Genomic DNA, 27,391 nt, shown 5'->3' on the forward strand with positions numbered 1-27,391 from the left:
TTTCTGCCTGTGTGTTTGTTGTTTTCTGCCTGTGTGTCTGTTGTTTTTTTGTCTGTGTTTGTTGTTTTCTGCCTGTGTCTGTTGTTTTTTGTCTGTGTAGTTGTTTTCTGAGGTTGTCTTTTTCTGTGTGCTTGTTGTTTTCTGTCTGTATGAATGTTGTTTTCTCTGCGCGTGTGGTTTTTTTGTATGGTTGTTCTTTTCTGTGTGGTAGTTTTCTGAGTCTTTGTTGTTTTCTGTGTGCATGGTTGTTTTTTGTCTGTTTGGTAGCTATTGAAATTTTTGTGGGGTGTTTATCTGTGTATTTATTGTTTTTGTGATTGTTGTGGGTTTTACTTTGTCTGGTAGTTGATTTTTGTCCGTGTCTGTTTTTAAGCTGTTGAATTGTTGTTTTTGCATACCTGTATGTTGTAATACATCTATACTTTTGTCTTCGACCGCAACATTCTAAATTCAAAAGTGCATAAAATCCCAGAAAAAATACAGGGAACAAAATTTTCTGGTAATATGCTCGTTTACATGTTCTAAAAGTCCAAAATACATAAGTTTTACCAAATTCTATGCAGTGGTTTATGAGAAGTTGCGCTTTTAAACTGTTCATTACTTTGATAAAGAATAAATTGGGCAATATTTTCTGAAAAATAACGGAACTTGAATTTCCTTGTACATGTAATTTGCACATCTAAACTTTGTGTCCTGAATTCTTACCAAGTTTCAAGTTTGGATCAGCAGTTTAAGAGAAGTTGCGCTAACAAAAAAACTTGTTGTGTGGGGAACATGTATAATAAGTTTGGATAGATAATCGTCTTTCGTACATTCTGAAATGCAGGAAATTGGACACCCTCTTGTATTCCTATTTTTCTTTCCAAAACATTTATACCTCAAATCAATTCATATCATAATAAAAAGAATGAACAACCACTGGAACAAAAATAGCAAGAATTTACAAAACACTTTATTACTGGTTTTTTGTTTCTATAATAATGAAGTGATATGCACCAGTATAAACTGTGCTGTGCAAATAAGTATACATGTATATCAGTTTGACACTGGTAGATGGCTATGATACGTTGCGTGGTCATCAGAAAAAATATACAATGATTTAAAGACTCTTATAAAATTTGATTGTAAGTCAAATGAGCACTTCAAGCGAATTTCTTCAGTTCGTCCGCACCGGGGAAGTACCAGTAAGTTCCCTTGATATTCTTGGACAGCCTCATGATGTCATCACAGTTGCTATCATCTCGTGCTCCAACCATGCGGTCCAGCATGAACTCGAAATTTATTGGGGAGGCAGCGTATCCGATGAAGAACAGACCGGCCTCTGAGCTCAGAGATCCGAAGGGCATGGACTGGCGAACGATCTCAACTGGCTTGGCCTGCTGCCAACTGTTTCCTGGAAAACAAAATCATATTAGTCATTACATCAACATGTATGTGTTGAAAAAATTTCACACATGGATTGAATACAAATATTTCAGTTTGACTGATTATTTTATTGTTAAACAGATCCCTTCTATAAAATATTGACAGATTCTACACAGTCACATGTACACTTGCAGATATCTCTTAATCCTATAGCTTCAATGTAGGCCAGAACCTTTCATTATATATTCCCTCAAAAAAAAGAAAAATAATTTAACTGGTTGAAGAATTTCCAACCACGATTTTTCTGCCCTTGTGTATGCATACCTCCAGTCATTCTGGCAACGTGTGATGTGATAGATTTACGACTCAGCTCCGTACTATCTGGACGACTTCTTCCTACCCAGGATTCCAGAGTCTTGTCTGAAAATAAAACAACAAATACCTTTCAGTAAGCCTAAATTTTGCATTTAACTGCTAACTTTTGATTCCAAAAAACAAATCCTTTAACTAATATATCACTTTGTTCAGACGTTTTGAAATTCTGCCCATAGACACTGACCTTTTTCTTTGTCAATCACCTGGAGGTCATGAATCCACTTTTGGGTAATCTACCAGTAAACGAAGAAATCAGATGAAGGATACTAATACATTGATATTTGTATATCAGGAAAGCTCTGGTACACATGTATTACAGTAGATGTATCTTGTCACCCTCTCAAAAATTCAAATGAAGCAGCGCATGAATGGTATGTGTATGTTTACCAAAACTGATCAGAAAATTATGCATTTTGTGATTTTTAGTATCTGATTGCACAATGAACATTGGCCATCTGTATTTACATATCATTCCTTGACAGTTTATTACTGGTACAATAATATAAAGGATTCAGTAACCAGTGAACAGAAGTTAAATTAGATTAAAAACATCTTTAACTTATATATTTTACAAGTACTGACTGTTCACTGATCAAATTTTAAGTTAAAACTAGATTTTAATTCCCCCGAGACTTCACTGACCACATAACTGCCTCCAGTTTCTTTGTCCACAGCAATGTTCTGTCTGGATTCCTCATCTGCAGCATTCTCAGTCCCTACAAAACATGTTGCAAAAAACCATGAAGGTGATGATAGGAGTAATATTCAATTGACTACTGTATACAGGAAAATATTCGCCACCCCTTTCGCCCTCATTGTCAGAGGGCGAATTTAAGAATGGGAAAATTCAAAACAGGGCAAAACCGTTTGCAAGTGTAAAAGGGTCAAGATAACGCAGGGCGAAAATAATCTTGTATACAGTTACCAGTGTTGATTTAATTTGGAGAAACCCATTTTTTAAAAAGACTCCATTTATCTAAGTATCTGTGAAGAAAAAAGAAGCTTATTTTTAAGATTAGCATACAGTCAATCACACTGCCTTGCTGGTTATTAAAGAAAAATCAATTTGAGGATATTTATATCAGTTTTGCCCATACTTCCAAGATAAAAGCTGGCTGCCAAGAGAAAGAAGCTGATCACCAAAAGCAGCCTAAGGTCAAGACTAATATGTTTTCAAGACTTTAAGATTCTGGCTCACAGAAGACACTTAAATTTCAAATTACATCACCTCATTTCTTGCATTTATCATAGTAATGATTACTGAGCACATTTTTCATTACAGTAAATTGGTGATGACTAATTTTGATTTGTTATATCTGTAATTTATTATATCCATGCAATAAGTTTAAAATATGATTTTAACATGATGGATATAAAACTTAACTTCCCTATAAGCAAGGATTCATTTTAAGCATGTTAGCTGTAACCTTGTTTTACTGTAAGCATTTGTGTTTTGTACCACAACTAAGCTAGCGAACAGGAAGAACCATACCATCGATGAAGCCGGAGAGATCCCTGCCGTTCTTGTAGACGAAGCTGTACACATCTTCGAAGGACTCCACGCTGTTGGCAGGCATGTTTTTCATCACAACCTGGGCCAGCTCAAACAGCTTGCTGGGGGTGTTACACTTGGCATGGATAAACACATCTCCTCCTGCCAAAAAAAACCAATGTGGCAAAACATTATAATCCACCAATTTTAAGTACTGAAGGTAAAGAGGACACTTTAAATTGTAAATTCAATCTATCAAAAAGTTACTTAAACAGAATGCTGCCTAAAAGTTATAAAAACTGATGCAATTGAGTGTTATTTATCAGTGATATGCACAGAATCATAACTCACAATTAAAGCAATGATGCTTGACAGTCCTGAGTTCTCCTGATTTAATACTATTGAAGTGATAGAGCACAGGTAACAAAGGCAAATCAATAATTCTTAGAATCAGTCAACAAACTTACCTGAGCTGGGCATTTCTCCCAGGTTTCCTTTGCGGTGGGGGTAATTGTAATCCTCCTTGGGTTTTCCCCCAATCTACAACAAAAGAATCATATTATTTTTTCATCTTTAATAGAACATTCATCCTTCTAAAAGTGATAAATGAAAAAACACTTTGCTAGCCAAGGGTTTTTGGTCTACTTTGCTCCCCATAAAACCTTGGGCAAACAACACCAGTATACACAGTAAACACACCTTTATATAAGGGATGGGATGATCCATCGATGCACCGGTGCATCACGGTATTTATTTTGACGATATTTGGATCGATACATTTACCATTAATACGTCGATACCTAAGCGAACTTTTTTTATTCGCCAAAAATATCCGAGCTTCATATATCGGCTATTTTTAGTCTGCGTGCCTAATATGAAAGTACAAACCTGGCGGAAAACCTCGTAAAGTTGTCAAAACTGTTAGGAAGCTAAATCTGGAGTGTGGACAACTTTTGGATTACTTGTTTATGAAAAAGTAGTGTATATGAGACTTAAGTAATTTGTAAATTGTGCAACGCTCATTTTAAATATATCAAAATAACTTTGGACATGCGGAAATACATCCACAGATTGAATAAATTTTTAATCCTTATTCATGTTTTCATTTAGTTGCAATGTATCGTGATATGTATCGTATCGCATCTCATGTATCGTGATATGTACCGAATCGGCTAAGAACAGAATCGTCCCAGCCCTACTTTATATACACCTATATACAGTGTATGCACACCTCTATACAATGCATTCTCTGTATACACACACATACACACTGTCCATCATTGTTCCTTGTTGAAAAAAAGTGGTCAAACCAAGCAAACAAACAACATCTGTAAACACACCTGTATCGGCTGTATACACAAATGTATACACTGTCAACATAACTGAATTGGCTGGATACACAAATGCATGTACTGTTAACACACCTGTATGGGCTGTATACACAAATGTATTCACTGTCAACATAACTGAATTGGCTGGATACACAAATGCATGTACTGTTAACACACCTGTATTTACTGTATACACAAATGAATACACTGTAAACACACCTCTATGGGCTGTATATAAAAATGCATGCACTGTTAACGCACCTGTATGGGCTGTATACACAAATGCATGCACTGTTAACACACCTGTATGGGCTGTATACAAAATGCATACACTGTAAATACACATGTATTGGCTGTATACACAAATGCATACACTGTAAACACACCTCTATGGGCTGTATATACAAATGCATGCACTGTTAACACACCTGTATGGGCTGTTTACACAAATTAATACACCGTATAAACACCTGTATGGGCTGTATACACAGTTGCATACACTGTAAATACACCTGTATACACTTTCCTCTACTGTTACCTGTTTATAGAAGTTGGGTCCAAATCCGACCCCGGCCCAGATTTCATCTTCCTCATCCCTCATCTTTGGGTCAGTCACCTGATCCACATATTTCTGCAGCTTGGCCACAGCTTTAGCGACCTCCTTTGCGTTGGCCTCAGGCTTCACATAGATCCATAAGTACAGGGCATGGTTTTTGCCTTGTGAATATACCTTAAGAATAAAAAAATTACATTTTTATTGCACCTTTGTAGAATCTTCATTTGAATTCATGTTTGTTAGGTTTATCTAAGAGAGTGGGGATTTTGTCACTTTTCAATCACATGCTGGTATATTTTCTACTTTAATCAATTAAATTTAGAGCCAACTGTTTTATATCTGTGTTTTCATACATATCAAAGTTAAGGCCTAAAGGAGATCATTAATAAACTAATAGTAACTCGATTTCAAGGAAGAAAAAATCCCGCTATAACTCGATCTCACTGACGACAATAAACAGGTTTGCTAAAACTCTTTTCCTCAAACTTACCGATGGCTGGCTCTCGGGAACACTAGCAGCACTGACTGCTGGGAACAGGCCGACAGTTTGTTCAGTGTTCATGTACTTATAAACCCCATAGCCAACGAGGGCAGAACCCAGGATCAGGGGCTTCAGGGAGCGGCTCACATGAGCTGCTGTCTGTGTAGATAAACTGCGATCTGGAATAAAAAAAAAAAATACTCAATCTAAATTTGATACAGTTTTAAACTTACATTGACAGTGTACCCAGCTCCATCATTAAGCAGGTAGATTCATAATATCCTTCATTATCCTACATATGCTAATATCCTATATTTATCAATATAGTACCATGTTATAACTAAAAAGTTTATGCTGTTTTTCTTCGTTAAAAGAATGTTTGCTGCATCGAGCTTGCTTATTTGACCCAATGGTATATACTGGGATAGGATTAATTCTGGAAAAGTATCAATTTTTGCCTTTGCAATGAAATGTCACAATTTAACACGCAATATTTAGTGGTGGTGAGAATCGGTCAGCTATATATAGGTCAGTTATCTACCATTAGACTAATTACTATAAATAGGTCGATTTTTATTAAATAAACTTAGTGTATGTGGTTCTCTGCATAATATGCCATTGTTAAATAAATTTTGGAATCATTTTCATGCCCAACCCATTAAAATTTGCTGAGAGTCAAGAGTGTAATTTCTACTTTCTGTTTCACTATAGCTTTTAATACTTAATAAAACACTGTGTATCAAAAATTAAAATTATAAAACTGATTGTCAACAAATGACAATACAAATGAAGTGGGACCTGGGAAATAGCATGACATGTCGTGTCCTTCATGATGTAAATTCATTACATCACATTAGAAAAATCATGGTTACACAACTTGTTTATTTCAAAATTTGGAACATTCAAAGCGCTCTAAATAAAAACGACGATATCGTATCTTAAAACGCCTTTTAAATTTAAAAAAAAAAATCCTATCAATAGCTGAAATATGTAAATTTATAGGCCTATGGTAATCCTCCCTAAATATCCGTTTCTGACAGTCGGCCCAGGGCAAGTTCGACAACTTCGGCAGCCATTACGCTGAAAATACTAGAACGCCGACTCCGCGGGGTTGTTTTGAGGGGAAATACTTACTAAGTAAAGGCCTGGCACGGCTGAAAAGTCTGGCACTTCCTCTTAAAGCTGACATATTGACAATATCGACGAATGCTTGCTACTGTCAGGCGTTAATAAGTGCAAGGTGCGAGAATCTCTCTCCGCCGCAGTGGACCTGTATAGTTCCGTCCTTCAGTCACACACGACGTCACATGATCGAGATAAGGCATGGGCGGATCTCTGATTTATGTAATAAGTCAGAAAATGTTGGCGTGGAATACTTTTTAGACTGTGATGCAATTTACCGCTGATACTATACTACAGCGATAGTTAGGCCTTATAGATATGGCAAAAAATTATAAAAGTCAGGGCTAATGTTCTGGCAATGTAAACATATGATATATGGTACTGTAGTTTCTAGCAAAAATACTATCTGAAAATTTTTATATAATTTTCTCTGAATTCATAAAACAATGCATTATAACAGCTGTTATAAGGGATTGTAAACTTCTGATTATCATTTTTAAAAGGGAGTGTCGTATAATTTTTAAAGCCTTGTAAAATGGTCCGGGCGGACCTTGGTCCAGTGGAAAAGGTGACAGTCTGCATATCCATTGAGGGACTCCCGGTTCGAACCAACCAAATTACACAAACTTTAAACTTTTTTTTAAAAATGAAAAGAAATTTATTGTAATAAATTACGCATGAAGAAAAATAGTTCAAGATATGAGATATTCGAGATATGTATAACAAAATATCACATGAACTGCAACAATTAATCTTCCAAATAACTTATCATTTTACTGTATGAATATTTATTCTCTAAAGAAAAAAGAAAATAATTAATTTTGAGGGATACGTTAACTGACCTATATTCGGCGTGTAAATGCTTATGAACAAATCAAATGACAATTGTATATCAAAAACAATGCTAATATATTTTTTGAAATTTAATGCAAAGAAGTGCAGGCTCAAATGCTTATTTTGATTTGGTATGTTTTAACGACTGTACATGTAACTATCTTAGGCCATTGCAAGTTTGTTCTTTGTTTAGCGTCCACCCAAAACTAAAAAAACCTTTCTTTCTATCAGGAAAAAACACAAACCTTAGAAAAAAACACAACTTTAAAATTTCAACAAAATAAAATTTGTTATATATTTTGAAGTATTTTCTTCATTTTGTAACAAAAATACAAAAATAACAAATACCTACTATATGATTTCCATTTTGAATGTTGTTATATTTGATTTCTGATCCGGATTTAAAAATGCGATCCTGGGCCCGACATATGAAAAAGCGATCTAATTTTATGAACAACAATTGTGTGGTTTTTTTTTAATTCTTACATCTCAAAACCAATCCGTCCGCGGACGCTAAACATAGAAAAAACTTGGAATGGCCTTACTTTATACATGTACATGTATATCAAATTAATTTTTGATTTGAGAAAGAGATTTAAGCTTAGAAACCTTCATATGTATACAAGTCTATAATTTATATGATGTTTGGGAAGAAAAGATGACGCGAATGCATTCTTCAAGTAATTGATAATAATGAATTTATTAAATGTTTATATTTTAAATCAACATGTAATATTTGATTGAAAAAATATTAATCGCGGTATCTAAGGCCAGACTCTAATTATTCAAAAATACAACACAGACGCAGAAAAAAAAATAGAAATACATGTATACATATAAACGAAATCGGTTAAAAACAAAGCCCATATTTTTGTTTTCAAAGTGCGTGAAGTGTCTTGATAGTAAAAAAAAATGTTGATGTACACTCATGACGCACTTTGGAAATGTTTGCAAAATGCGTCGACTCAGTCCAAAATTTTGAAGAAAAAAATTTAAAGTGCGTAATTTTTTCAAAAGTTCGTTGCCACAGAGGTAAAGTTTTTAGAGCAGTTTTAAGTGCACTATGAGTCTTGAAATTGGCACATAATGAAGTACAATCAGGACCGCACTGATTCACAATCGAATATGTTTAATTCTTACAATGGATAAGTAGCATGTACGTAAGCATTTTCAGATGCAAATATGATCTTTTTATGATGGTAGGGCAGGTTGAAATATTTGGAGCAGTTCAAAGCTGGTTGCATATTCAAGTAAATATAATTCATGAAACAATTGGTCTGTAACGCATCGGCATGTCTTCATTTACAGTGCATAATTTTGATTCTCTAGGATGGAAAGAAAAAAAAACAAAAATCCTATAAATAAAAACTCCAATTCACTTTGGACTTGTATGACTGATGCTTCTAAAATTATATATGCACCATCCTTATGTCAGATTATATTTAATATTCAAATAATTTAAATACTTGTATATGTAGCAATATTTTAACAATTGATGTGATGTCACACTTTATACTATTTTACATTATAACTAGACAAAATGATAAAGTATCTCATAACTATAAAATCATATCATGCACGTTCACCTTCATCTTTTGTACTTGTGACTTTCGTATTTATTACTTTTCCTCTTGTTATAACGACTAATTAATTTGACTGTTTATGTTTTTTAAACAACTTATCTTTCTGTTATAACGTCACGTAAGTATCATGTACATACAACAGAGCGTTAAGTAATTACGACTTATCCATACTTCATTTTTGACAACTTTTTTACCCCCACCCCTTATTGTGCAAAATAGTTTATATATAGAGCCATATGGATATCGATGACTTATTATGGCGTTATACTGTGCCCAAACTACAAACCATCACCTCCCTATAGAAATTGGTAGGTGGAACAATACTCCACGTGAAGACCGCAAATGCGGCTTATGTGAAGCCACAATCAAATTGGCGATGAATTTCATTATGTTTTAGAATGTAGTGCACTGTCACCTGTAAGAAAAAAATTGTTTAGTAATTATTATCTTAAAAACCCAAACATCTTAAAATTTAGAACACTTGTCATCTTCAAATCATGTAATACTTATGAAAATGTGCACTTTAATTAGAAAAATATTTGATTTGGTCGGTCATCCTACGTTACAACTATAACACATTCATTGTTTACTTTATTCTGTTTCTTTTTGTAAATCCTGCTTTTCTTATACTTTTGTATATAATTCTTCATTATGTTATGAGTGAAATAAATGAACTTGAACAAGTCTCTCATCCGTGCAACATTTCATTTTACCTCATTATTTTGACATCATCTTGAACATACTACTATGCAATTATTTCATGCCACTAAGTATCTCGATCTGTAATTATTTATGACTTTGATAATATTTAGTTAGACTTACTTATCATAACATAACACTTTTATTGTTGTATCTTGTTGTACCACTTTTTTATTGTTATTACTAGTTAACGTCTTTTATATCATCCATTAAGTGTTTCGTAAAAAACAACTCATTATTTAGATCTTGTAATTTAAAGGTATTTTGTATGAATACCAGGGACCTTATTCACAAAGTAAGTAAAAAATAAAACAAATTGGCAACAGTATGTTCCCGTAATATTTATATAAATATTCAATATGATAAACATTGCATGAACAATACATTTATGCGTCCTGAAAAAAAAAAATGATATGAACAATACACGGTAACTGAATCTATTTAGATAAATATTACCATATAGAAATTTCTTATGACATACTCTTGTAACAAAAATACTCGTAAATCTTTATAGCAACATTTCAATGCAGAATGTTGGGTTCGAAAATACACATTTCCACTTAACTTTTCCAAATTAAACCCAAATGAGTGAAGATTTTGTATGACAATATCAAAACAAGAAAACAACATGTATCTAATAAATTTACACGTTTTATTACGGAGGGAAATAGATTTTCACCTATTTTTCCTGTGGTCAAATTATCTCACACAATAATACATGTATAACTATCAAATTGCTTTAAATATATATTTGTATGGTATACCAGTAAGTAGAAACAACAAATTTTAATTCGTCCTGATTATTAATACATATATACTCAGTATATATATATATTATATATTATATAACTTTATACAATAAAAATTCTTTTCCTGCACAATTTTTTCTCTCATTTAAATCATGATTATGTACATAAATTTAGGCCCTTAGGAACAAGCATATATGTAGAACAAATAATAAATTTATTGTAACAAAATCTAACAATACAAATTTATATACTGTCCATACACATTTGTAGATTGCACACTTCATTTGAAATTGGAATAAGCTCTATTTAAAAAAAAAAAAAGATGAACATAAGGGATATGGCTGACAACATTTTTATACATATATTTATAAACACTTATTTTTCAACCATTAAGAAGCACAATAAAATTACTGGATTTACATTTGAATCTTTTAAAATTATTAAGGACATATTGATATGGAAAATAAAAGTATGAACATTATCATAGATATAAATGAAAAGTATTATTACATCAATCTTCACTGAATGTGTTTGTGAGCAAAGAAATAAACAACAAAGTGAATTTCGAAATTTTTGAAATTCACCGAAAATGGCTTTGAGCATAAAATTCCTGACTTTGCGTTTCCGTATGTAGGCGATTATTGACAAAATAAAGATAAGTTCAAGGACTCTTCTATCATCCAAGACAAAAACATGAAGAGAAGCAAAAAAAAACATGCATGGTTCGATTTATCCAGCTACATGTATGCTACATGTATAAGGACTAAAGGAATGTCTAGGATTAACAAAAATCAACAAATCTCTTAAACAAGGAACAGTATTGTTCAAAATGTTAAATCAAACAAACCATCAAAGATGCATGAGTAACCTTTTTGAGTGGCAAGTCAATGCAAGAAAATGACAAAATGTCAGAGTGAGAATTAATGCAGTCGAATATATATTGTAAACCAAAAACTTTTAAGTGTGTACACAAGAAATTTTCGTGAGAGCCTCGTTGCACAAACATTTCTCATCGCAAACTAGTCATCAAATGTCTCATGTAGTTTATTTTCTAGATACCGGTAATCTACATCTTGATCGATGAAGACATAGTGGTTAACTGGTGTAAGCATTAATTCAACCAAGGTCCCATTTATAATATATATAACATGTACAGATTTGTTGGCCCTTCGAAAGTTTAACATAAATGGATGACTTTCATTTTCATTACATGAACATCTAAATGTTTGATCTTGCAGCTAATTTTCACAGTATCAAGTCAGTCCACTTCTAATGAAATACAGTAGTTAAATTTTTTTTTCAAACATGAGCTCAGTTTCTGTTGCAACTATCACACAGTGTTATAGAACTCATAATTAATTGGTCTGTTTGAAAAGGGAAAGGAAAAAAAAAATTAAGGCACAAATGATAAAACCGCCATATTATGCTTCATGTATCATGGTAAATTGTTCTGGTCAGAATGTTCAAATCTAATGAACATGATGTATAGTCATCATGTGACTGCACATTGAAAAATGGTCCTATACCTAAGGCGAGTTTAACAGAGCGAGCACCTCCCGTGCAAGCACCTGCCAAAATTCCCTATACCTGCAACACAAATTTTGGCAAGTGATCGCGAGCACTCACACTTTTGAACTCGCCTCTGATGTAGATTTTCTAATTTGTGAGGAAAGAAACTCAACTACACTAATGAATTTTGTTCACAATCGACTTCTTAGATATTAATTTGAATAATTAAGAGTTTATAATCAAATTGATCAAACATTTAGCAGTAATTAACAAAATCTAAATAACAGAAAGCTAATTCACAGAAAATCTCCCAAGTACTTCACAATAATTTAATACGTGTAAAGTGAAGCTATCAATGCTAACTTAAAAAATCTCAAAAATGAATGCGCTTCTCAGCTGCATTTTATGAGTCAATAAATCTCACGTATCATTCTTCTGTTGTTGTAAAATAACATTGACCATTCAAATACGTACAAACCATTAGGTTGTATTGAACTAGCATTAAAAAATATCGAACCAAAATCACAAAACATTAACATAAATTAGAGATCAATTAAATTACAAAAAAGAGACCAATTAATTTGACATTGAATTAAAAAAACAAAACTTTTGCCAGCAAAATATAAGATACAATTTGTACATCGTCCAGCGAACAAAAGATTGAGAATAACAAACAAGTAAATACCTGGTAGGCACATTTTTTTTTAACAAAAAATAAGAACGACATAAATGACCAATACATAATTACATATGGTTTTTTTTATATATTAACAAAAAAAAAAATAAATAATTCATTTGAAAAATTGATGCTATGTATAATATAGCTCTCCTTACTGTATTTTGAATATCCCTGCATCATTAAAATATTAAGAAGTAAAATCATTTAATGAAGGATACATTGGATTTATGATTAAGTCTGGGGTACAACGTGTAAAATATTGCTAAGTCATTATGCATCCTGAGGGCCATTGGTTTTGCTGTTGACCTTTGACCCAATCATGAGTGTGTAACCTCTGAACTTTATCAGTATTGGATATGTCTTTGCTGATCCAGGATTTGACCTTCTAACAACCTTGACAGGCATATGGCAATCAACTAAAACAAAGAAAAGATATTACTGTAACCTTATTAAATTCAATTATCAATTTTTTTCTCTCAAAAGTTTCGGAGTCTGAGCCAAACAAAGTTTTACATAGACCCAACATCTGAGAAAAACAAAATGGGGTGGACCTACAGCACTTGGCAATAATTCCTTCATACCCACCACAAAAACAAAACTTCAAGTGTAAATAGGTTTTACTGGTATCATTGCTATTTTACATGAAGTAATATGGCTAGATATTGTATATCACCTTTATCAACCCTTGACAGACCATCACCAACATTCCTCACCTTAACGATCTCCAAGACTCGTGTCCTGTTTTTGTTTACATAGGTTCAATATACCAGTAAAAAATCTTGTTAAAAATGCCTTACTAAAGCAATGTAAACAATAAAATCGGAAAAATTAATTTTGACCAAAACCGTAACCATGCCCCTTCAAAGTTCATCCTTTAGTTCAGAGGTTTCAACTCATATCAAGGCACTCTTTTATGAATTTGAGTTAAAAACTGAGCTGAGTAATCAAAAAAAAAAAAATGCTGGTAATGGTGAGGTCTGGACGACCACTGAGACTACTACTATATAGTAATAATACATGTACACAGATTACTGATGCCACTTTGTTGACCAGTGAGGCTGGTACTCACCAGAGGTACTGCGATACCTATCACAATGCCCCCTACAATGGGTAGCTGGGTCTCTGCCAGGGACAGGAACATCTCGACACAGCCTATCGTGTAGATCAGGGATAAATCGCCACCCTGCAAACAAAATAAATTAATAATAAAAGAAAAAGTGAACAAGCTCACATACAGGGTACCCCATGCTCCCCTGTCAGCTGACAATGCTACATATAATGAATGCCAAGGCAACCATTAGATACACAAAATAATTTGAAATCATAAACATAATGAAGAGAATAACTCGCAAAAAATCATCAGATAAAAGCTCCCTGCAAATAGGTACCGGTATGCCTGCATGTAGTATCTATTCCTTAAATAGCCACAAAAGTTTTAATTTCAAAGGGCTGAAATTTCCAATAAATTAGCGACAAAGGAATTTCCTAGTGACATCCATGCACATTTATGCACTGGTTCCTAAATACCAACAATGTTCTATGAAATTCCTTGGAGCGGTTTAAGAGAAGTTGCGCTAACATTCCTACATGAATGATCAATATAGGACCAAAATTGTAAGTTCAAAAGGGCCAAAATTCACAGAAAAGTTATGGAATCAGAATTTCTTGGATAAATGCACATCTATACTTTGTGTCCTAAATACTTACAAAGTTTTTCAGTAATTCTGTGCAGAAGTTTAAGAGGAGTTGCACTTAGTTATATAGTTACTTCAAATTGTTCATTACTACATGTGTACATGTATGTTCAATTAAGGACCAAAGTTCTAATTTTCAAAAGGGCAAAAATTCCCAGAAAAATTAAGGAATCAGAATTTTCTGGTGCCAAGCACATTGTCACACTGTGTCCTTAAGGTATACAATGTATAATGAAGGGATATTGAACAATTTTGTATCATTTTAAACCAGTTAAATATGTATTGCTAAATAACAATGAAAGTGAAATGAACCAAATTCACATGACTGACAACATATAAGAAGCCGGTCATTTTGCACCTTAAAATTTTTAAAAGAGAGTTATCTCCCCTTGTTGAAAACAAGAAAATTATAATTTCGTCAAAATATCTGCGGTAAATGATTCATTTTATTTCATATTTCAATAAAGAGAAAGTTTAAGCATGTATTAACCAAGAGAGTTTTACAAATTTTAAGTTACTTTTTACAATATTTTATTAAAATATACGTTGCCCATAGACTTCAATGCAAAATTCAATGTGTAATTAGTTGGACCATAATCAATATTTTGAAAATTCCTTTGGTGGAGTATTTTTATTTGATAACACCTTCAAAATGATATCATGATTTAGAATATCGGACCATTCATTTATTAGATTCAATATGTGGTCGTTATACATCGAATACCTTAATACCTATAAAGTTTCTTGTAATTCTGTGCAGTAGTTTAATTACGAGGAGTTGCGCTTATAAACTGTTCATTACCATGTTCAATATAGGGCAAAATTTTAAAAATGGCCAAAATTGTAAAAATTAAGAAATTGGAATTTCTTAGTAATATGCATATGCATCAACATTTTTGTTCTAAATACCTACAAAGTTTCATACAGTTCTGTGCCGTACGTAATTTAAGAGGAGTTGCACTCACAACTGTTCAATACTACATTCAAATAAGGAAAAATATTCTAAGATCCAAATTTAAGGGCGAAAATTCTCAGAAAAACAATGGAATAGGAATTTCCTGGTAATAAGCACATCTACACATTGTGTCCTTCATACCTACAAAATTTCAGGGAAATCAATGCATGGGGTATAATAACAATTGTATCAGTAGCTTTCAAGCAGGCCCAATGAAATAAATCTGAAAGAGTGCATGGGGTGCGCGTATTCCTGACGAGCAAAAAAACAAGAAGGTCGAGTCCCTAATATGGAGCATTTTCAAAACAACATAAATATATAAGAGAGCTTTTCTCATACTGAGCATTCATCAATATTTGTTGAATACCAAATTTCATTGTTGAGTCTTCTTTTTTTTAAATAATCCATAAAATTATATGTACATTGAAGTGATATTCTAATACTCATTTAGTAATACATGTACACTGTTTTGTTCTTGAAACTGTGATTTTCACTTAATTCCTGAAAATTGTTACCATTAATAATGAAACAAAAGTATTTTAAAGGTGAAATATACAATCTCTTAAAAAATTGTCACTTTTTTGGGGGGGGGGGGGGGGGGGGGGGGGGTTGGGGGGTTATTTTACAATGACTTATCCAACAATTTGAAATCAAGTTCAAATGGTTAAAATTGCTTCAGATATTTTACATACAATTATCGGTATTTGGTTTTGGTTTTAGGAAGATTGATAGTTTATAGATACATGTAGGCCATATATTTTGAACAAAATTAATAAAGTGACCTTTTAATTTTTAAGAATTTTTTCTAAATTTTGGAGAAAAAATATGTCTCTGTTCCTGATGATTCTGTGAATTTTTCAGTGTTTTCATTAAAATGTATTTTCTAAGATTGTAAAGGTACTCAATAAAGGAGAATATGTAATAAATATTGTGTTTTTGAATATCACAATAATAAAATTTTTCAATATTTCTAAAAAAAAACCAAGCATGATAAAAATTCAGGAAATATTATAGCCATGTCATTCTTTAATTTTTTCCACAACAGTGGAGAACACATGAAGATTATGGAGAACACAGCTCTTTGATGTACCTTTTAGATACAGGTAATTAAAACTTTTCTTTTCAGGTACATAATTTCCTGTACTCAAACAAAAATGATATTTAAGTACAGAAAGTTTAAATCACAAGTGCCAGTGCATTCAGAAGTTCATGTCTTTCAAACAAATTATTGTATTATTTGGGAGTTTTGGGGAATTTGGGGAATTTCAGATTTTTATGATTTCTGATAAAGAACTTGACCTGCCACAATAGACATACAATTGACGCAATGAAAGAAAAAAATCAGCTGAACAATGAATACAAAAAGTAAAGCCAACCAGTGCACAAAAAAGGAGCAATCCCAGAACTAGCAGTTTGAAAATTGCGTATCATTGAAATCATTTTAAATTATACTTTTATACAATTGAAATCAATTTAAATGACACGTCTATTGATAAAATCAGCACTTACTGCTTTAAGTACATTTTTTCCACAAAGAATATTTGGAAGACCACTCTGAAATTTAAAGAAAACATATTGTTGAACAAAACATTATGAAAAACATCAAAAATTCAAATTATAAATACCGGTACATCGATCATTCCAATTTACATCATGGTTTTTTCCTCTTTCAAAATTACATGAACAGTCTTCTTAGAACTTCTAATAATTTCTATTCTTTATAATTGGAGAAATACTCCTTATTTCATTGATAACAACTTTCGTACTATCTCACAGGAATATCATATACCCCCAGTACATGTAGTTCTGCTACTTTAAGAGTGAAGAGAACTAACTAGCTGAAAAGGGTGCAGTTACCAAAAATTCTTTTGACTAAATGGGCTAAAATTTTATTCATAATTATAAAATATGCTGATACATGTATCAAATTACTGCTTGTTATGGAGTCTTGCTTAAGTATAAATTTTCTGATACATGTATCAAGATACTGACTGTTATGGAGTCTTGCTTTCTACAGCATGAGTATGGTACACTACAGGCCAGGGGACTAGGGTTATCTGTAGTACAATTATAATACTCATTCTTCACCCAGTCCTGATAGCTGGCCACTCCACAGCACTCGACCTGAAACAGAGCCAAACTCATAAAACTAAAAGACAAGATACACGTGTGATCTCAGAACTTTAAGGCTATCCATACCAAAAACCGTTACACATAGTCATAACTTAACATTTATATAAAATCATAATGCTCCATGGTTTACAGCCAGGGAAGAGAATCTATTTATACAACAGTTAATGTGCATTTGTTATACTGTAAACCAGATTAGTTACAATAGAGGTATATACATCTGTTTATAGATTAAGGACTATGCTGAAACTGTGTTTTGAGCATGTTTGCTGCAACCATGTTTTATTTTGTTTTCCCCAGGACTGAAATGTCACATTTTCATTGGTTTAGACATAGCACTTGACTGCATGGATATCTCTATGTTCGTTTAGTGAGAATTAATATTTGGCAATATAAGGCTGTCATTGGCCGACGCTTCGCCTACTCATTTCAACATTTCACATTATTTAAATCAGAAACTGCATGCCGTAACTTCTTAAAATATTTGGAGTAGATGCCCTTTGAAATTTTTTTTCATTGAAGTAGTTGCCCTTTGAATATTGATGTCACATTGTTCAACATGAAGCAAAAAAAAATAGCAACATTGAGATTTGTTCAAATCTCTGCAGAGAAAAGGGAGAAAATGAATAAAATTGAATAGCAAAAAAAAAAACATTTTTAAGTAAACATTGTTGAAGCAAAGATTTTCAAAGAATGTTTGAAAGGTGAGATTGATAATTTTGATGAGTTTAAATGAGTTAAATTGGACGAGATGTTAGGCAAATTGTACATTGGTTTAGGCAGATCATTGCTTTTTATGAATAATGTCACTTTATAGTCCTCAGGAAAACAAAACACTAACTTATTAGGTCTGTTACTGACTGACTACAGACATATATTAGGTTGATCAATCTCAAGGAAGGCTTGGCTTTGAGTAAGACAAGACTTTCATGATATACCGTAACAAACAGAAATAAACGAGAACCCGTACAATGTCTGATAATTTATACTTTTAAGAGAGTTCGACGACAATGGTCACTTTTTAGACTATATCAACCTCCTTGACAAGAAGAGCTCTGAATATAAAGATATAAAAAATATTCGTTTTTTTTTTCTTCACGAAAGAATAATTTATGTCAAAGAAATCTTTTCCAAAATCTAAAGGAACTATCTGATAAGTAGAGTTTTGACTACATAGCCTCCTTAAATAGTACACACTGAATTCATGGTTTTTAAATAAATTATGCACTGTAATGTGTTTATTTTTCTATTTCATAACATACACAAGTAGAATGAATTCAACACAAGAGAAAAATGTTTCTAGGGTTAAATTCCTTTCAGTTTATACATCATTCAGACAAAGTGGAAAATCTTGACGGTCAATATCCTAATTAAGTGACAGCAAGTAAATGCCTTGAATAAGCCTACTGGCATTCATGACCATCCAGGTAGAATGAACAACAGGATGTAGGTGGCAACAACCAAACATTTTTTTTTGCCCTTTTTCTGAAGTAGGAAGGGAGGAATGAGCATATAATTACATTGGCTGGACCAGGAATCAAACCCGGGATCCCTGCAACTCTAGTAAGGAGCTCTACCACTGAACTACCTATGCTGATAACCATAGTCCATATAGCCCCAACTACTACATTCCTCCCTCCTTAAAAAAAAATCAGATACATGAGCAGAATTGATTTGCAAGTAAATTTTCTCCCATACATTTACTTAAAAACCCTGTACGGTAAATAATTTCATGCAAATGCATCAATGCTGTTACAGTTTTATGATATAGTGAAAGAGTTTCACCCTATAACAAGATTTCCTGCCCCTGGGGGCATGAATTTATAATTTTGATATAGGCCTTCTTGCTTATGTTCTCAATGTGTATGGTGTATGCCAAGTGGTAGAGAAGATGATTCTTAAATAAAGCTAAATACCACTCATAAATACTAGTAAGCATCTTCACACAGGCATCTAAATCCTTCAATTTGATTTTCATTCGTTACACCCAAGTGCACAGCAGATCTAAACTTGTGGCCAACATATAGTATTCCTTCTGTGATCTACGATTTTGTGCATTTATTTCTAGGTCTATGCGCATTTTCTCTTTCTAAATAATACATTAATCTGTTTACACGTATTTGATGTAAGTATTCTCTTGGCTTGGCAAAAGTGTGTAAAAATTGATAATTTAAATAGGCTGATCGATTAACACGGTGATGTAAGATGAACTTCCACACAGGTGAGACCTCTACAGTTAAATACTGTTATTAAGAGGTCTGGGCTTATAAAGGGGTTGTATAAGGATAGCAGCTATGGAAGAGAAATATGGCTGACATTACCTTTTATGAGCAGTGTCCAGCTTTAAAGAAGTTATAAATATTCATTGTTCGAAAAACAAAGCCTGCATGTTCACACACCAAAACCCCTGACCCTAGGGCCATGAACTTAACATTTTTGGTTGAGGCTACTTTGCGATCACAATGATAAAATGATTTGGTACCCAGTTTGTCCACTATATAACCTAGTCCAGTAGTGATCGTAGAGAAGAAAATGGTTTAAACATCACCGAGACCTATATTGGCAAGAAATTCCGAAATAAAGTTCCCTTTCTTTAAAACATTGTACTGATATAGGTACACTGAACACGGTCCAGTTTGACCCAGTTCCCTTTTTAAGAAAAAGCTGAAAATATTTGCTGTTAGAAGTTTACGAACAACGGACAACACTCAACCCATGACAACGGACAAACAAAGATAGGTCAACCTGAATAGCTCAGGTGACCTTAAAAAACTAAAAATCTAACATATGCTCATAGAAATGCTCACATTTTCCTGAATCCAGTCAATGGTACTCTGTTTATCAGGATCATCTTGGTAAGTAGTGATGAGGTTATCCTGCAGAATGGTGCTTACTTCCTCTTTGACTTTGTCCCTGAAGACAAACGCTAACACGATTCCCACCACTAATGTCAGGAATATGAGTATCATAGAGTAATAATACTGAAAACAATGAAAACGAATCAAGCAATATCTAAAACAATAGATTTGTAGAAATTTATAAAGCAAGAAAATGTAAAATATCTTAAGCATCATTTGAAAGCTGGGTTTTAAAAGTGGGCATGTTTACAGAAAAATTGAAATACAAAAATGTTGCTTTATAAATGTCCATCAAGAAGGCTCCCTACCCTTTATAACAGTACCCCCCCCCCCCCCACACACACACACACAAACGACAACTTCTCAATTAACCATGAAGTACTGTGTCACACTAAATATATGTATATACTTACAATTTTAAGGAGACAGACATTTTCCCTGAGGGCCCCTATACATCCTGCGTAGCCTAAGATGAAGATGATGCTTCCGATGATGAGGAAGATAATCGACAGATCAAAAACCACATCGTACACTGTGGAGATATCTTTCTGGTAGTACTTGTTCTTTTCCACAAATGCCCAAACTCCGATACCGATTATAACACCACCAAATAACTGAAATACAGAAAAAGATAAATCAATTAAGGATGATATATATACTGTTACAATTTAAAGATATTTGGTAAATTCTCTAATACAAGTATTTCTTTATATCACCGTTAAATACTTGAATCAAAATTCTAGCATTATCTTTTGATACCTTTAACAAAAGCAAAATAATGAAAATAGAAATAGTTAACACGGCAAACACGCATCAATAAATTTATACTTGCATGGATGTAATGTAAAAATTATGAAAGCCCTTATATTAGAGTGTATAATATACATAGTGTAAGGATAAATATTTCCTGTAACATAATTGCAATAAAGTGATATGGACTATAAATAAATATCTCTAATTATAGCCATTTATAGGCTTAGAGATTGGCAGATTGCAATACATTTTTTACAGAATGTTTTGTACATATACATGTACATGTATGGTACATGCAGGCATGTGCCTATCAGATGGTTTGACCGTTGTTTATAAATGCAGATCTATAAATTTTTTACAAGATACATAACATGTTTAAAAAGACTTTATCATACATATATATTTTTTTTTCAATTGTATATCTATGTTTTATTGTACCAGTAATAGTCACTCAATTTCTGTGAATATAATGTTATTTGATTATCTTGTATCAAAATAAAATTATCAGTGATTGTGTTAGACATGTATTAGTGAGTACATATGTACATTGTATTCTCCGTCATTTGATTACTGGCAAGCAAGATGCTACATGGGTCAGTTATACAATCAGCGTCATGGACAAAATAATCATGATTGTATACATTTGTTATTAATGTTCAACATACCACACACAACTTACACAGGAAATCAGCATCAAGTGTACTCCTACAAATATTTTATTAAATGAACAGGCTCTGACTGTTACGGTACTCATGAAATCAGTACATCACTACTACATGCAAGTACGTCACTCTATGCAATTAATCACTAAACATTATTTTAAGAAACTCAAAACTTTGGTAAAAAAAATGCATGTACATGTGTACCGTAATGTATTAAGAAAATATATCATCTTTATCTGGTTTATTGCTGAAATTTACTTGCGTACGTATTGTAAATATAGACAAAGGTACTTATTACCTCTATGTCATATACTCCCATGTTATCTACAGTTTTATGGGTTTTTTCTCTCCCAAACTTTCAAATGCAAAATTTGTTTTTAATCAACATTTACACTTAAAAACTAGTTTAGGGCTGGGGGAAGATAGTCCATCCAAGGACTAACATCAATCAAAATGTAAAAACTCCATGAATGACAAAACAAATGTGGTAATTAACCGCCTGCACACATTTACAACATAGTGTGGCTTTCACGATCAATTAATCATTCTTAATACAATAGTAATTAGGATAGCAAACCATTTTCAAATTTGTCTCAAGTGCCTTATATGTAAAATGAACAGGATATTACCGTACCTTATTTAAAACTACGACAAATATCAATCTTAAATTATGCTTATAGTTTTCTATCTAGATTCCAGGTAAAATGACTTTGCACATCACAAAAATCATGTGTGAAACAGCTGACTGAGCTTCCAGGTTACTGGTAGTCAAAGAAATGGGATTACAATCTTTGACAAGTCAACCATACAACATCACAACAACCATTTACTGAAAAATCAGTCAAATGACAGCCCTTCAAAGTGGAGCTTTAAAGCCAATCACCTGAAATCTATGCCTGAAGAAAGATGATATTTTTTGGGGTATGTCTATATACCAGGATTTTTCTTTAGTCTATATGCAAGTAAGTAGACTCCAATGATGATCTGAGGGCACACCCTAAATACCCAATTACACACACATGTTCATTTTATCCATAAAAAACTTCTAGTACTTTTCAACAACAACAAAAAACTGTTTACCCTATATATATTTTTTCAATAAAATATCTTATGCGATGTAAGTGGTTACTTGATTAAACTGAAGTGTTTTTTACAGGCGGAAAGAGCATCTCAACAGTCGGGACTTCCTCTATTTATTCAGCTTTAGATAGGGAAAAAGTTGATTACCAAGGAACTGAATAATCAATTAATGTTTACTACATTGTTATAAACCCAATGCACTGTCTTCTTTTCTCTACAAGTACAATTTTAAGTCTACTTGATAGCCAATAAACTTTAAGTTAAGTGACAGTTAAAAACACTTTTAGTTTAAAGGGACTGATGAATCTACTGTACATAAACATGCTTTTTGGGAAGTTATGATCTAACATATTAACCACCTTTAACAATGCTTCTCCTTCCTTTACTTAAAATTAAACACCTCACAGCTCTCTGTTATAAAAATGCATTCAATAAAACTGATCCTATTTTGGGTTCCTGGTTTTTAATTTGCTATCACTATCAAATTTGTTCTGCTACAAATATATCCAGAAATTTATGTTGCCTTTGTATATAAGAACACTCTGTGTCTAAATATATATATATGTATGTCCTTCTAAATTAAGATGGCTATATATATAAATGATGCTATGTAAGCTTGAAATGGTCAAATTAAACAGATGTAATGGTTGTTGGATTTCATTTTGCGTGATATCCAAATGGGATTTTAATGAAATTAAAACTTTAAAAACATATTTTTTTAACAAGCATTTAAAAGCCAAATAATGGGACTAGCAAGTAGCCCTTTTCAAAACAAATCTTAAGATTATGTGTAAGATTTTAAATTTAGAATCTCTTATGAGAAATCTTTTAAAAGTTTTTTTCATGAAAGCATCTGTAACATTATATTTCATTAAAAGATTTCATTTAATACAAGAAACCTCTTTCTTAGCAATGATCCCAATACACTTAATTATTCTGATAGAAGGAGAGAAAAAAATATATATGCCAAAATTCATGTAGCGAGGACAAAAAACTAAAAGTAAACACCATACACAACTGAAATCAATGAAATCATTGCATTAAACAAATCAAATTTTTAACAGGGAGTTAACTGGCACAATCTGTTGTAAGAAAAGGCTCTACCATGATCTTCTCCAAAAGGATTTTTTCCAGACCCAGATACACAATTTTACTAACCAGCTAAAGAACATCATGAATGTACATGTATCTGTAACATGATTACATAAAAGGTGAAAACATGACAGCTAGACCAGTTCGGGATTCAAACTCTCAACTGTATCATTCCCTGACTAAGGCTGAATCTCCAGTGAAGAGTGCCATCAGCTGAGCTATCTGGTAATGCCAATCAGTCTGATACTGCACATTCCACCACCCTAACATAAACTTCCTCAAAGATAAACATCCCAGGTGCCTTCAACTTGTACGAGTTAACCTGTCAGATCAAGGCATTGGTCAAAACACAAAATGTAAAGGGGAGAAATAATGATGGACCTGACTGGGATATATGAACCCTGGCAGCTCCCCTGCGGCCAGCCCCCCCCCCCCCCCCCCAAAAAAAAACCCTCCTGAATGCTATGAAGTGTGCTATCTGATGCAGGCCATTGAATCAATTTGACTGTCACTCACACACAAATACTTCCAGTTCATATCAAAACAGAGACAGGTCCAATCTACCACTAAATTATATGAAAATTTGTAAATCATACAAATCAACCAATCTCAAAAGTGTGATATATATACATTATATATATTATATGCACCTTGTTTCTATAATGAGTAGTAAAATGTCAACGTACAATGTCAAGCCAGACTGCGTGAATTTTTTTTCTTCACACTTCCTCAACTACTCTTCTTAATAATCCTCGAAACTTTTTCCTTAATTGTTTTGTCTTTAAGTGAAGGAGATCAGATAATGAAATGTAGAAAGCTACCCCCGGGGGTAAATGTTAAAAATTCCTGACCGTTCATTGTTGTGATTCATCCGCTTCAAAATCGGGAAGATACAGTACCAACTTTTACTTACCCAACATGCAAAATTGAAGAAAAAGAGAGTATATTTCACACAGGGGCTGACTAACGTTGCTTCATTACTAAAACACCCCATAGCACGATAATCACCGAATAAAGTCCCCTACTGTTGAAAAATTCATTCACTTGACTTCTTTACGGATGTGTTCGTCGGTGAAGTCATTCGCGCGTTATAATTTTGAGAAGATCGATCCCGACTGTAAATCTCAAACCCAGCACTTGTATATGTGTGTGGGTTTTATCGTTTGAATAAAAAAAAAACCTGTTGAATATATTGTTGAAAATTAGATGATAATGAGGTATTTCATCATTTGTTTGAAAAAGGCACTACGTAGCATCGTTTGTGTGTGTGTGGAGGGGGGGGGGGAGGGGGTGAGGGGGGGGGGGGGGGGGAATGGTGGAGGGGGATTGACCTAACGGTGCCCCTACAACTTGCCAGGCAAAACAAAATACAAAATACAAAAAAAAATCACCTATCATTAAAATTAATTAGAATCCATATGTGTATGCCAATTTCTTCGTATCATGATTCAGAGAAAAAAGGCGGTTTCCAAAAAAGGGAAAAATTTGTAGGCCCTATTTATGTACATCTATCATCGCCTATATATGCAGATCTATATAGTATCATGTATTTAAATCACCTATAGATAAATAATTTTATGCTGTGATGAAATATTCTTTTCTTTCAAGGGAATGAATGTTTATTTCTCTCAAACTATATCAATGGTACACGCGAGGTACAAAAACAAAAATATTTACAAATGCACACATGTAAATGCAAGATCAAGTTACATGTAGGAAGAGTAGAGAAAAATAAATATATCAAGCAAATTAATTTTTTTTAAACAAATATGGACAATTTTTTTAATAAATATTATAACAAGTATATAGTAGTATCATACTAATATGTACACTCGATAATTACTTTACATCATTTAAACCGGCTATGCATTTATATATGCATTTTATACTTTTTTTTTATTATCTCATTATGGGGGATTAAGACAACGATCAAAACGGCCATGCTTTCTTATAGAAGAAGAAGAAGAAGAAGAAGAAGGAGGAGGAGGAGGAGGAGGAGGAGGAGGAGGAGGAGGAGGAGGAGGAGGAGGAGGAGGAGGAGGAGGAGGAGGAGGAGGAGGAGGAGGAGGAGGAGGAGGAGGAGGAGGAGGAGGAGGAGGAGGAGGAGGAGGAGGAGGAGGAGGAGCAGCAGCAGCAGCAGCAGCAGCACGAGGAGGAGGAGGAGGAGGAGGAGGAGGAGGAGGAGCAGCAGCAGCAGCAGCAGCAGCAGCAGCAGCAGCAGCAGCAGCAGCAGCAGGATATAACTACTGAAAATCTTATCAAGTATTTTTTTTTATTATTTCATACAAGTTACAGCAAGTTACAGATATACATGCCTACATTATCGAAAAAAACAAAACCAACAATATAATGTAACCAGGGATATGTTTTTGCATCATACGGCGGAAATTTTAAATTTCCGGTCTTGAACTACAAATTTATTGATCTGGGCATTTTATTTCACAAATTAGTCGTTTTTGAGATGGCTGAACGATTCGACCCTATCTTATTAGTACATTTCAATTTTCATTCACGGGTTTTTTTGAAATATGAAACCAGTGATTTGAAATCCGTTTCACAAATCTTTTTATTCTATCCTTTTACAAGACAATACAAGTAAAACTGAAAATCGAATGTCTTAAATACTTTACTTATTACTGGTATACTGACAAGATATTCGCTCCTGATTGTTTCGATGAAAAAGACTAATTAATTTCCAAAACTACGGTATTAGAACGCATGAGTATGATTAACGGAATTTTGAATTTGCTGTGAACTAAAATACACAATTCTTCCCAAAAAATAAAGAATATAAAAGGCAGGTTAGTACTAAAAAATAAAACTCCTAACAACACTAGATAGAAGAATGAAGATTGGTAAGAAAAATTATTTATTTATTTTTTTATTGAAAATTTTATTCAGGAGGACTCGATGGTCGCGACTATTTTTCGACTATTTAAATCTCCTAAGGAGAAGATCTCTTTATAAAGATATATAGGAAACTGATGTATTTTAAAGCTAAAATTTTGGATTTTTTCTTTACTGAATGTTAGTATATGGACAAAAATATCTTATGCTAAAGTTTAAGGAAGATCTGATGGTTAATTTGTTGATCATCCGGTCGCCTTAATAGCTATATAGTAAACGTATAAAATAATGATTAAAAAAAATCGATTTTTCATTTTAAATTCGATATCAAAAATTGGTTTGATACCGTTAACATTCATCCAGTAATAATTAATTTCAGTAATCATTCACCTCAGTAAAATTTTCTTTTCAATTATAACCCTCTCAAAATTAAGTTTCCTACATGTATCTCATCATATTACCCCCCCCCCCCCCCCGGAACCTCCCTCTACAAAGAGATAGTAGTATATCTTTTCAATGTTACTTCGTATAGTTTAGGCCCTACA

The 27,391-nt window shown here is 33.1% G+C and overlaps 2 protein-coding genes across 3 annotated transcripts; both read right to left on the reverse strand.

The window, feature by feature from the left end:
• Window positions 1–930: 930 nt before the first annotated feature.
• On the reverse strand, window positions 931–6,913 carry LOC128182325 (dye-decolorizing peroxidase YfeX-like). The gene is made up of 9 exons (XM_052850909.1): window positions 6,735–6,913; window positions 5,610–5,779; window positions 5,102–5,293; window positions 3,700–3,772; window positions 3,233–3,394; window positions 2,383–2,456; window positions 1,925–1,973; window positions 1,690–1,785; window positions 931–1,393 (listed from the first exon to the last, which is right to left on the reverse strand). The coding sequence occupies exons 1-9, from the start codon at window positions 6,787–6,789 to the stop codon at window positions 1,143–1,145; spliced, it is 1,122 nt and encodes a 373-aa protein (XP_052706869.1). The 5' UTR covers window positions 6,790–6,913; the 3' UTR covers window positions 931–1,142.
• A 3,250-nt stretch (window positions 6,914–10,163) lies between these two features.
• Window positions 10,164–25,080, reverse strand: LOC128180854 (tetraspanin-33-like). Of its 2 annotated transcripts, XM_052849017.1 has the most exons (8): window positions 24,913–25,038; window positions 21,845–21,870; window positions 20,826–21,026; window positions 20,362–20,535; window positions 17,417–17,548; window positions 16,934–16,978; window positions 13,845–13,958; window positions 10,164–13,191 (listed from the first exon to the last, which is right to left on the reverse strand). In XM_052849017.1, exons 1-8 carry the CDS (start codon window positions 24,917–24,919, stop codon window positions 13,120–13,122), a joined length of 771 nt encoding a protein of 256 aa, XP_052704977.1. In that variant the 5' UTR covers window positions 24,920–25,038; the 3' UTR covers window positions 10,164–13,119. The 2 variants fall into 2 exon arrangements, with proteins under 2 accessions (XP_052704977.1, XP_052704976.1); XM_052849016.1 differs by lacking the exon at window positions 21,845–21,870 and having other exon boundaries at window positions 24,913–25,080.
• Window positions 25,081–27,391: the final 2,311 nt, after the last annotated feature.

This window comes from Crassostrea angulata, chromosome 4 (assembly GCF_025612915.1).
Source record: "Crassostrea angulata isolate pt1a10 chromosome 4, ASM2561291v2, whole genome shotgun sequence".
NCBI classification, from domain to species: Eukaryota; Metazoa; Mollusca; class Bivalvia; order Ostreida; family Ostreidae; genus Magallana; species Magallana angulata.

Excerpts from the sequence above, each read along its gene's own strand:
- LOC128182325 (XM_052850909.1), bottom strand. The coding sequence starts at position 6,789 with ATGTCAGCTTTAAGAGGAAGTGCCAGACTTTTCAGCCGTGCCAGGCCT. Across the intron at positions 3,773-5,101 it reads GACCCAACTTCTATAAACAG|ATTGGGGGAAAACCCAAGGA; the intron begins GTAACAGTAGAG and ends CTTTTGTTGTAG. Across the intron at positions 3,395-3,699 it reads GGGAGAAATGCCCAGCTCAG|GAGGAGATGTGTTTATCCAT; the intron begins GTAAGTTTGTTG and ends TTTTTTTGGCAG.
- LOC128180854 (XM_052849016.1), bottom strand. The coding sequence starts at position 24,993 with ATGGGGTGTTTTAGTAATGAAGCAACGTTAGTCAGCCCCTGTGTGAAA. Across the intron at positions 13,959-16,933 it reads GAAAAAATGTACTTAAAGCA|GGTGGCGATTTATCCCTGAT; the intron begins GTAAGTGCTGAT and ends TTTTGTTTGCAG. Across the intron at positions 13,192-13,844 it reads TAGGTATCGCAGTACCTCTG|TTGATTGCCATATGCCTGTC; the intron begins GTGAGTACCAGC and ends TCTTTGTTTTAG.